This window comes from Phaethon lepturus, unplaced genomic scaffold (genome assembly GCF_000687285.1).
Source record: "Phaethon lepturus isolate BGI_N335 unplaced genomic scaffold, ASM68728v1 scaffold7002, whole genome shotgun sequence".
Taxonomy (NCBI): domain Eukaryota; kingdom Metazoa; phylum Chordata; class Aves; order Phaethontiformes; family Phaethontidae; genus Phaethon; species Phaethon lepturus.
The window spans coordinates 7,029-19,535 of NW_010522529.1; the positions used below are offsets into that span (position 1 = coordinate 7,029).

The following is a 12,507-nucleotide window of genomic DNA, read 5'->3' on the forward strand; positions in this document are numbered from 1 at the left end:
TCCTTGTGAGTTTACCAGCAGATTTTGTGTCCCTTTTTCTGTAAACACTCTGTCTATCCTTCTTGATGATATTTTTAAGTACACCATGGCTTTAATTTTCTAGTGTTTTAACAACTCGTCTGGTTTTGTTTTTAACAACTTGTCTCTTAAAATGGAACCTAATTATTTTAGTAAAGAAACATATTATCAATATAAAAATAAAGTGAGCATCTGTCTACTTATCGTCAAAAACCTTCTGTGAATCTGGACTGTATCTTAATGAGACCAGAAGTACTCTATTTTGTGAGCAGTCAGAGTGGAGTAGAAGACTGCAATTTTAGGGTAGTTTTCCATCAGATTAATACCATATAATATTGCAAAAAAACTTATGATTCTTAAACCGTATATTTGTCTGGATTCATGTCACCTGCATTAATTATAATTTTTAATATATATAAAAAAATTTGTTACTACATTTTCTAAAGTCAGGCCCACTGATATTAACATGAAATCATCAGTGGTTTCTGACTTAATAAAATAGTCTCCTTTTACTATTGATCCCAGTAAAAACGAGAGAACTTCTGTTGTGCAAAAACGATGCCACAGTTCTCCATATGTAAGTTTTACTCAGTGTTATGACAGATCTGTGATTCAGTGCAATATAGGATGGATGGTTATATATATGTTACGGGATGACAGTGGGTGCTGCGAAACTTCTGGGATGAGATATTGCACGCACATGCTCCACTTAATACACTTAATAACTGAGTGTGTAAGTGATGCCGTGGTCTCTGTCTGTGTCCTGACAGCAGGGTCGAGCACAGATACTCAGATCTCTTACTATGTTTTCACTGTAGTTGGCTGAAGGTAATCACCAGAGATTAAAATTGAAATTATATGCATCTGCAATCCCTGGATATGCTAATAGCTAACATCATCAACATCCCATTCTTAACTTTGTCTACAATATTTGATAATGAGGCCATTTAACTTGTTGTTGTTGTTGCTGACTGAATGATCTGCTGTTCTTGTTTATTTGTTTTAGATGGCTTGCCTTATCTCTTGTGCATTAATTCTTGTCGTGATCTATGCAATTGGACCTATGCTGTACTGGCTGCCTATGGTATGGAACTTACCTTATTTTTTAAAGGTTATGTCAAACATTTTCTAATGACTTATTTTCTTTCAGGAAAAGACAGCACTACCTCTATTGAATTTCAATGGGAGAAAGAATAGTAAGGGCATAACAAGTCTCAAAATCATAAAATACAGAGATGACAACATAATACATGTAGATTTTACACACGTATAGTTGCATATATAGGCTATCACCTAAGTATATGATAAAGCATTTCTTTTTTACTTCTGGCAGATAATTTATGAAAAATATACATCCAGATTGCTGTGGATTTATAAATTGACAAAGTGTGGTAGAAATTAATGAAGATCCACAATTTTTCTCCAGTATGCCTACGATGTATGACGTTGATTTTCAAATAAATTTGACACAAATGATTGTAGGTAGTGATCTAAGCTTAATTACAGAAAGATTGTGAGATATTCTTATAGCTCTGTCATGGAACACATCTTTTACACTAAGACTCTATAAAGAAACATGGTGTGTTTTTACATAAGCTATATCTAGGTTTTGGTATTATAAATTAATAGTTAATTTTAACTAGAAGCATGCCAAAGAATCAAAATACAGCTCCAAAATTATCCATAATTCTTCCATGTTTGTGTAGGAAATTTTAGATGAATGGTATTTTAAATTTATTCCATACTATTGTTTACAGTGTCACATGAAAGTTCTCACTTTTCAAACACAGATCTTTTTACAGCTCATTTTAACCATGCAAAGTAGGGACACTTGTAGAGGGGTGTACAGTATGTCTTTTTTTTTACTATACTGCTTTCCTCCCTTAATTTCTTATGTGGATTATATAAATTTTGACTGTTTTCTATAGGCTATTCTTTCCATATTTTAAAAAAACACACCCTTTTCATATGTTGCTTTCTTGATATTTTATTTCTTTTCTACTATGCTTTTTCAACCCTCTCCACCCATGCACTGCAAGTCAGTTGCTTTGTACTCCATCCTTTTTGGCCTCAGATGATTTCTTCATCCCTCTCTTACCCCTTTTCAATTTGGAAAACAATAAATTATTTTGTTTGCCTCAAATGTTTTTTTTTGTTTGCCTTTAATTTTTTTTTTTTTTTTTTCTCTAGAGGCCTTCTCTAGATGTTTAAGAAAGGGGATTAAAATTCTCCACTGGGTAGAAGTTGAGTGCTGATTTGCTTCCGAGTCCCCCAGACTATGGTAGAATGTTATTGGTCTGGCGGTGCCTGGAGAATCTTGGGACATCCTGAAGTTGCTGTCACTTCCTCACAATCAGGTGGCCTATAAATTGCCTTCAGGAAAGAAAAATTGGGTTTGAAACTGTTAGGTTTGTGTCACAGAGACACCTGTGCTTATCCCATTTTTGAAACGCTAACTTCAGTTTTTTTGATAATTTCATTATAATATTGAATGATAAATTAAAGAAAGAGCATTTGTTTTCACTACCAATTCTGCAAAAGGCTTTTGTTTTTTATTTCTTTGCAGTGTGTGCTAGCAAGCATTATTGTTGTGGGCTTAAAGGGGATGTTAATGCAGTTCCGTGATTTAAAAAAATATTGGAATATGGATAAAATAGACTGGGTAAGTGAAACTTAATCTGAGTAGGTTTCTGTAAGAAACTTTTTAACAAATGCCTGCTAAATAAACTTTAATAGTTCTGTGGTCCTAGAAGATATAAATGCAAGCCATTATTATTAGGGGTTTTGTGTACTATCAACTTATCTTCTATCTCAGAATAACAGCATCTGTAATGTCAATTGTATTTAAAAAAAGGAATTTTAGCAAATGATAAAGAACCAAACCTAATTTAATTCTGAAGATGTGCATACAGACAGATCAGGTTAATCTGAGCAGCTGTATGTCTAATTTTGTACGCCCCTCTAGCTGGTTAGTACTGCTTTGGCTATTGTAGTATTATTGAAGAGATCCCAATATCTTTGTCCTCTGAGCATATGGAATCACCGTACAGAACAAACAGAACTGGAAACACTAGAGATGCAGAAAGATAAATGTCCTAGGGTGTTGTAGGTAAGTTTCCTTAACTCTTTCAGATTTTGCAAACAGAGTGTCTATTGTGTGATCATAATGAAAGATTCTGCAGTACGAGAGGAGGAATACATCAGAAAAAACAGATGGGAAGAGACATACTATGAAAATCTAGTTTAATGCAAGGTCTAAATAGTCTGACATACATTTGCACAGAATTCCTAACAAATATTAAAGACAAGACCATGTTTAGGACGACTCCTAGATTTCTCTTCTGAGAGAGTTTTTGAATGTATTTGCCAATTAGTGGGACCAAAATCTTTAACCACTTACACAAATACATACTGAAATCCCATAAAGCTTTTGGAACTTCTGTTTATGCAGTTTCAGTTAACAAATATTCAAGAAGGTATTTTGCCCATATCCTCCTCCTCTGTGGTGGGAAATATAGGTTACTGAAGGTAATATTGGACTTTGTTGAACTCATCAGTGACAGTATTCTACAGTAGTAATGGTAAGTCTAGACTGAATAAAACTTTTTTTTTAATAGAGTACTGGATTTCAGTATGGAAAGCAGAATGGAATAAACAACATCAGGTTTCGCTATATGAAATTTTTCGCATTTCATAACAAAAGAGTAGGGTTTGGTTTGTGGTTTTTTTATCATTGAGAAGAAAAACTCTATCTTTCGTGAAATCTTATGTTCCCCAAGCAGAAAATTTCTGAAAATATTTTCTACCACTTGTACTGTATTTGGTCTTCATCTTAACCCATATTGCCAGTGACCCAAATGGTGGATGACATGGATCAAGAATTATTTTGGGGACAGTGGACATAAGAAAATTGGTAGTTATAGGAGAGAGATACAGCTTCTCTATCAGTGCATTGAGATAATAAGTAGCTAAGTTTTCCAGCAGGATATTTTGATATCTCACTAGACTTGATGCATCTTCACAGGTAGACTAGAATGTTTGATTTTTGCTTTTGTGGTTTTGGCAGAAAAGGATGAGTGAGTAGTTAGTTATTACATTGCTGATGTCGGTCATTATTTCTAAGAGAGGTTATAGAGAGGGAGAGTTTGTTGGGTTTATCTTTTTGATTGAACATACTTGAACAATGATTTATCTTCAAGTAGTTGCACCATGAGTCCTTAGCCTGACAGGGTAAATCATCTTGCTTTAAATAGCATAATCTAAAGTAAGGCTATTAGATGTTGATCTTACACTGCTGCCTGGCCTGAGGAGCCCCACCAAGCCCAGTGATTTGAGTAACTACACTGGGGTTGACTTTGGCCCGAAAAGATTCACCTCAGCAATTGACAGCACATTGGAAATGAATCAGTTCCATTACCCAGGTTATCCAAAGTGTTTTGAAGATAGAAACTCTAATAAAACATTTGGAAATAATTAGCATCCATCCTTTCTGGAACTGATTCTTTGAAGGGCGTGTGTCATGTAACATACAAGTCAGGTTTGTTATGCTCATAGGTCTCGGAAACGAGAGTGTGTGGGAACAGAATATTATGTCTTTTGTTACCTTGTTCCTTTGCACTTTGTTAAGCTTCTCATTGAATACAAACAGGATGAATAATATTTATTTGTTGTTTAGTTCTTTAGAAAACATAATCCTGGTAAATGTAAAAGGTACAGCTCAGGAGTTGAACTCCTCATGGGTCCCTTCCGAATCAAGATATTCTGTGAGTCTATGAAATCTCTCCTTTCAGCCATAGGTTGCTTTTTCTTGCAGATTTAATGTTTAGGAGCAGCTGAGTTCAAAGGAGCAGCTAGGCTGACAGACCTAGCTAGCTAATACTAAATATTATCAGCTGAATATTATTACGTATACTTGTTTCGGTTTTCTTTCAACTTGTTTTTTATCAGCCCTCAGGAATCTCCTGTTTTTACAGCCCACCTCTCAAATCACATTGAATTTCTTTCCAGCTAGAACCCCACTGCCCTTTATCCAAAGACCCTTTGCCTGCCATTCACAGCACTCATATGAACATCAAAGGTTTCTTGCTTCCGTTAAGGTGTTCTGTCAGGCCCTACACCTTGTGTTGATTCCTGTGTCACCTGTGTTTTGTAGATTAACCTGAGAACGATATGTCTTGAATTTTTGCCTATTTTTGGGGAACTACCAGGAAGTTGATCTGATCTGGAATTCTTCTGCAAGTGACTCTCACTTTTCAGGTCCTCAGATCAAAAGTTGATTTCCATATCCTTCCTGCAAGCGTAATTTCTTATGCAGGCCTACTTCTTGCCTAACTTCCCTTTTTTATTCTCCAGCTTGACAATACACTTTCCTAGTATCAACAAAAAGGACAGTGAAGTTCTTGTTAATTCTTGTTTTTAAGGCTGAGCGTCCCAGATGAGCTGCCTCCATTTAAACTAGGCAAAGACCACTGCCTGGTAATGGACTGCTGAAGAAAAATGTTCTTTTTGCTGTTAACAGCTGGACTTGAAAGTGAGAAATGATGGGGAAAAACTATTTCAGAAGGTGACTCTCTAAGTGACAAATGACAATAGAATAAGGATTATTTTCACAAGTTAATTATATAACAGAGATTTGGGGGATTCAAGAGAGAAATACAATGGCATGTAAAAAGAGAAACAAAGGTTAAAAATTGTACAAATGACTTAATTAGGAAATGACCACAGCCGAGGCAGAGCTAAGTTGTATGCCTGACTTGTAAAGCAGAAAGAATGGCAAAAATTTGTGGTAAAAATTACACATTCCCTGCATGGTACTGTGATGGGAGAGGTAGTTACAGATGTATGAATTGTAAGTGTATGAACATATATTAATACATAAGGATGTAAAGAATGCTACTGATTCAGTGATGAAAGTAGATCCAACAAGGAGGGTCTGACTTTCAACAAGTGTCCTCCAAGACCTGAGTTTCTAAGACAGAGCCACCAACCTGTCTATCTATTTTGTCAGAATAGACTGAACTAGGAGGCCCAGGGAGCGTCTTCCATGGAATTTTGGAGCTCACTGGTGTAATTTCATGTATTTTTAGAACTTTTTAACATGCTATCCTCAGGAGGGAGATTAACTTTTAGATTTGTTCAGATATTCATCACATAGGGGCCCTGATTCATGAGCAAGCATTGAGGGCTTTACTACATAAACAATGTTCTACAGAGTAGCAATCCATCTCTGCTATGATAATAATTTTACACAAATGCTTCCAGCTTATGACATCCTAGGGAGATTTTCTATCCTTCCCGCATTAGTGAATATGCTACCCTGAGTTATATTACTTTTGCTGTAGTTAGTCTCAGTGGGGTGGGAAGGAATTTACAAATGCTTAATCCATTGAAAGTGTGATTGCCATATAAATTCTTTTCAAAGAATAATATTTATATCAGTCCATCTGTCTCCAGGGCACTCTGTGCAAATAAATACCTTTTCAATCATTGTGTATGGAATACTTGTGAAAAATTATATTAAAGAACTACCATACCAATTTATTATTAAGCAGTTCCTGATTTATGACTGTAGTAGTCTTCACTTCAGCACTCGAATCGTAAGTTTTTGTCAAGGGTGCCTTGAGAACATATGCACGCATCAGTCATTTGTCTGCAGAAGGACATGGGAGCATGGGAATGCTACGCAGCCTCCCTGGAGCCAGAGCCTCCTCCTGGACTCCAGCATCTTCTCTGCCAGGGCACCTCCTGAATGAACAGCACTTTAGTAGGATTCTTCTTCTGGCTACATGCTGGTGACTGCAGAAAGGACCTCTGTATCTGAGCAAGTCATCCCAGCCTTGCATTACAGACAGTACAGAGCTGGTCAGTTGAGTCACAATAGAGTATGGTTCATCTCTTCCTGAAGTAGGCAGCAGCATAATCAGGTAGGAGTCAGGTGAACTGCATCCTAAATTCCCCTCACTCTGATAACCAGGTCTCTACTGGTTATGGTGTGAACCTAGAAAGCTCACCCAGCTGTAGACATCTGTGCAGTAGATAGTGCCAAGTGAAATGAACCCTACCCATACAGGCAATGGCTGATCATCTCCTCAGTTTGCAACAAAAAGGGAGGTTTATAATCTGGTTTCAAAGCGATACAGAAACATTTAATATCACGGTATCTTAGCATTGCATTGTTTAGCTGTTGGCTCAGAGAGTATTCTCCCACTTCACCTATTTATATGCTTTTTTCCCCCACCAAGTTCCCATTTCAAACTTCACTCAATGGTGGATGGGTAGACCTTATGAAATAGAAAAGGTCTACATGGAAACATGTTGTCCACAGAGTTTTGGAGGCAGCTGCTACATATACAGTCACAGTACCTCTCAATAGTTCTGATACTTTCTGATATATGTAGAATTCAATATAAATCCATATCTCCTGCTTGTTTCTTTCTCCCTCTTTAGAATTTTTTAAAATTAATACAGTATAAGCATATTTTGAAGTTAGATTTTGTTTTGACTTTTGAGAATAACATGTGCTTATAATACATGATTTGAAGAATGATTAGATTCTCTCTGTCCTGGAATATACAATAACCATCTTGAAGTAAGTTGCCAAAGAAAACTTTGGTATTTTTATGACTTCTTTGTTGAACCTTGTGACAACCCATGAATTAAAAAAAAGTCTATTGGATCAACATAATTTCTTTCTACAAGTTTGATGCTACCCTACCTAAAAAAGTACTGACTCCAGGCCAATGCAAAGCACTGAGAGGGTGATTGGCAGATGAGAATATGATTGTTTTGGCTCATCCTTTACAACAACGGCAGTCTCTGGTTACGGTTAAGATGTGAGATACTAGACTGCTTAGTACTCAGCAGTGCTTGAACATTTTTGGCTTTGATTCTTCCTATGTAGACTTCAGATTGGGTTTTTTATGCTTTCTGTTTTCTTCTGAGACAGAAGAATTTTGCAAGCATTGCAGCAGTGATTTAGTTAGATGTGATGAGGCTCAGGTCTGCAGCTGAAGTGGATTACTTGATCTCAGGCATTGTCAAGGGTTCAGCCTTCTCAGGATGGGCTAATTCTTGATCCCGCCTGAGTCTTAGGGTTGTAGTACTTCTGCTAGCCCTTTCACGTACAGCGAGCCCCGTCATATATTGGATTTGTAAATTTTAGAATTACTTTCTCACTGATTAATCAGAATGCGATGTTTGTTGCTTGTGAAGGTATTCTTTACAAATAAACACACAACAATTTTTATAAGGTGCCATGAACTATAACCGGAGGTTGAGCACTGTTTCAAAGAGGGAGCTGCCCCTTTACTTAGCAGATGTGCAGTTGAAGAGACTGCAAAACCTTTTGCAGTAGTTTCAAATTTTGAAGATGAGGGAGGGAAAAGTTTCTCAACAGAGTCATGTAACACTGTCCTCTGTGAAATTAGTATTGTATAACTCACATTTTATAATTCGTAAAATAACAGTTCTGAAATCTGCTCAAGCAAAATTCCTGTGGTTAGGCTGAAAGTATTCTATTGTCTCTGGCTTTCCTGAGTGAAGAGAAAGCATCAGAAAGGGTAATTTTAACACTGATTGTGCCATTGTAATGTTATCTGTTCCTCTGCAAACATTGACAAGAAACACTGTAATTGTTGAAACAGGCACTTGTGGAGATCAGGATATCCAGAGGAATGAAAATACTTTCCAGTCATCTTATACACTTTTTATAGAAAGATTAGGTGGCAGTCTTTGCTTAAGGCTCCCTCAAGGAAAGAAATATGTGCTGACATTAGGTTGGTATAAGAAATCAAGTGATTTCTACTTTTCTCCTTTTAATCATAAAATTTGGATATCTCTCAGCCATACACATCATTGTAGTACGGAAATACAAGTTATTGATTCTGTTTAGAAGATAATTAAGAAAAAGAATTAAAATGTTAAAATATTTTTTTTTTAAATTCTAAATATTCTAAATTCCTTTTCAAGGTGACTTTTGTTTCAGATACGCTTCTTTGTATTTTTTTAAAATTGTATTTAAAATAAATCCAAAGTTATATTAATCAAATATTGAAAGATGGTGAAGTAATCTGGAATCTCGCTATTTCCATGTGAGGAAATTAATTCCTCAATAATTTTTATTTGTTATAGAGTTAGTTTAGTCATCTATACCCCAGTAAATGCTACTCTTTGCAAATTATAATCCCACTTCCACAATTAGTGGGAGAAGAGCCCTCTGTACGTGACCTTTAGGGTACCTCATTGTGTAAAAGGAAATTAGGATTTTAAACATGTGCAGAAGGTGACAAAAACTTGCGATGTGAAAAATTAAATATAGGTTTTACAGAACAACTGAGTTCATTCTGAATTATGCTGTTAAAGCAACTACATATGCTGTCTTAAGCAACTCCAAAAGGAACGTCTGTGAGCATTGGGACGAGTAGTGCTATGTCATATGTGTTCTCTCATGCGCAGACATTATTTTAATCACTAATTCAGTTTTCAATATTTGTCATTTCAAAGACCTGAATGTTCACCTCTGAGAAACTATCTTCATTTTAAAAATGTTTATTTCTTTTTTTTTCTTTCATTTGACAAATGTACATTGTTACAAAAATTAAAACTAATCACCTCTTTCTGTTTCCCTCCTTAAAGAGCATATGGGTTAGTACCTATGTGTTTACAATATGCTTTGCTGCTAACGTGGGACTGTTGTATGGCGTTGTCTGCACGATAATAATTGTGATTTTCCGCTTTCCGAGGTGAGAAAGAATTTATTGAAATGTTCTAGTAGCACATCGTTACGTCTTCTTTCTGGCACATTGCTTCACCTTCAGGGGAGGCATACGGTACACTAAATTTCAATGAAACATCAGTTTTTTAGTTGCAGAAAATTACAAGATAAGACAATTCATAAAGAAAAGTCACACCTGTGCATTTACTGTAGGCTAAGGATCTCTAAAACATTTCACACTATGGCGTTATTTTGTGATTTCTCTTAGTATTACACATCTCTATGATTCATTAGGTGAAGGTAGCATAAGATCAACAGAAAGAGCAATATAATTTTTTTCCCATTAGATAATTATTTGCTCCTTAAGGAGAAGGTATGTCTGGCAAGCCTTAGTCATGAAGTGCCTTTATAAACTCCTAGATACTATGTTGCACAGGAGTTGATAGTTGCCATTTGCACTGATAATATATATTAATGAAACATAACTAACTGCTCAACTATTCCAATGTCTAGTGAAAAGTACATTATAAATTCTTTGTATGAATTAGAAAAGCCAGGACAAAGAAACTAGAGCTAACACAAATTTGTATATACTTTTTTTTTTTAATATATATTACAGCTGCTACTTTGGATCATGAGTAAAGGAACATATCATTTGACGTTCATGGTCATTTTGTGCTACAAAGTCAATCCATAGCTCACCAGTCCTGCAAATGACTTGCTGCTTGCAGGCAGTTCTTTGCATGAACGTTGAATCCCACAGACATTAAGTTCAATATAGACAGCTTGATTTAATGCTTATTAAAGTTAATGCTGTTAACCATTTGTGCATACCTCTCTTCTCATACAGTAAGTTGCAGAACCAGCATAAAAATAGCTCAAAATTGCAGGGTAATTACAAATTACAGAAGATGGTTTCTTCTTGAATCAATCGGCAATTTTTCGGTAACCTTCTGCTACTCAGCAAACTAAAATTTTGGTAAATTGTGCTAGTAAAGGAAACGGTAAGTTTTCGAGTTGTTTCCACCGTGTGCCTGGGTGTCTGAGGTCCTGCCACAGCAGAAAAGGGGAAGCGTCTGAGACAAAACAGCACCATCTTCTGTCGTCTGATCGAACACAGACCTCAGCCCGAACCCGCGTTAGTTAAAGAAAATAAGACTCTTCCCGGCGGTTTCTGTGCCCTTCGGCCGGGCTGCACACGAGTGTCCGTGCGACCTAAAGGCGCCGAACAAGATAACAGCCTTAAACGCGGTGCCGGGTGGGGGGGCTGGCCGGAGAAGGTGCAGTCGGCCACCCAGCCGCGGGCAGAAGTGTCAGCAGAAGTGAAGCAAGGAAAATACTGTAGATGATTTATGGTGAAGTTTCTGTTCAGATGACAGAGTATTGGACATGGTACATGTTAGGTATCAGGACGTATTAAAACCAGCAGCAGCTACGGCTCGGTTTAGGCTCAACAACCGGCCGACTTTTGTCAACCTCCTTTAGCCAACACCAGTACCTGGGAATGCTCCCTGTGCATCGATGCATCTATTAAATGTTTGTATTCTGGGATTACTTCCATTGCCGAGCTTTAGGCACAGAGCTCAGGTGTTAGCCAGTTTCATAGTCTTATTGCTCTGCAATTAAATGCGTTCCTGCAAGCGATGCGTCGAAGCAAAAGGTCGTACACTGAGCCGCCTTCTCAAGGAAACGTTCTTCCCACTGACCATGTGGAGAGCATAGGGATACTGTTTTTTCCAGTTAAGTTCCCCACTTTGATAGCTGGAGTGCAACATTCTGCTTCACCATACAGACATTTGTCAAATGTAATGCCAAAACATCCTTAGTTTTCATGACCCATAGCTATTCAATATCTTTTTTTTTTCCTTTCCTTACAATATGATTTTGCAGGTAAAAAATATTAACTAAACCCCTGCACTTTTGAAGTTATAGATTGTATATTAGCTACCTTGACTTGAGGATAGCTCTCTGGGCAGCTATAAAACAGTAATGAAACTTAAAATTATGATTTTATTTACCAGAAATTTCCATTATTCATATTTGAATAAAAAAATTATATCAAATTTTCAAACTTATATACTGTAATTTTAGAATGTGCTTTTTACTCTTTTAACTGGGTCATTATTACAAAAAATAAGCTTTGTATGCACAAAAATATATATGGATTGCATCACTGCAACTTTAAACTTTTATCATGTAGTTTTGGGATGTGTCTTTTCCTGTTTCTGTTTAAGACTAATGATGGTTGGCCTTACAGATTTTTTCTGTGTATTGCTTACAGAGCAAAGACATTGAATTTGAAAAATGTGAAAGAAGTGGACTATAAATACAAAACAGAAGATAACTGTGTAAGTTAAATTATCTTTTTTGTGTGTTTTCGACTAATTAATATTTGTTTATTTTCTCTAGTTGGTTACCAGATTTTAATCAGTCAGTCAAGGGAACGTTTTTATGAAATGACCACTTGAAATCCAAAGCCAGTATGATTTAGTAAATACAAAACTAGTCTGAGCATCAGAAATTGGAATATTTTCCTGGTTCTGCTGCTAGTCTGAAAAGTCAGGCAAGTCCTCTTAGATGTGCCCATCTTAGTTTATTTGTTATTTTTAAGTTAGAAACTGCTCTTTGTAAAAATTTCCTAAATCTAAGGAAATCTCTTGGCAACAAGGGCAAGTGCCATCCGAGCAGACAATAACTGTCTCTATATTCTTATGAGATTTCCTCATTTCCTGAAAGTCCTTTGATGCTCTCATCATCCACAATCTCTTTTCCGACCC

The 12,507-nt window shown here is 36.4% G+C and overlaps 1 protein-coding gene across 1 annotated transcript in view; it reads left to right on the forward strand.

Annotated features, from left to right (window-relative positions):
- The window catches only part of SLC26A7 (solute carrier family 26 (anion exchanger), member 7), a 32,479-nt gene that overhangs the window by 6,198 nt on the left and 13,774 nt on the right, over nucleotides 1-12,507 (forward strand). Inside the window, exons 4-7 of the mRNA XM_010281831.1 lie at nucleotides 1,025-1,102; nucleotides 2,585-2,680; nucleotides 9,652-9,758; nucleotides 12,012-12,078. Of these exons, the coding sequence (XP_010280133.1) occupies nucleotides 1,025-1,102; nucleotides 2,585-2,680; nucleotides 9,652-9,758; nucleotides 12,012-12,078 (348 nt within the window). The remainder of the gene's footprint in view (nucleotides 1-1,024; nucleotides 1,103-2,584; nucleotides 2,681-9,651; nucleotides 9,759-12,011; nucleotides 12,079-12,507) is intronic.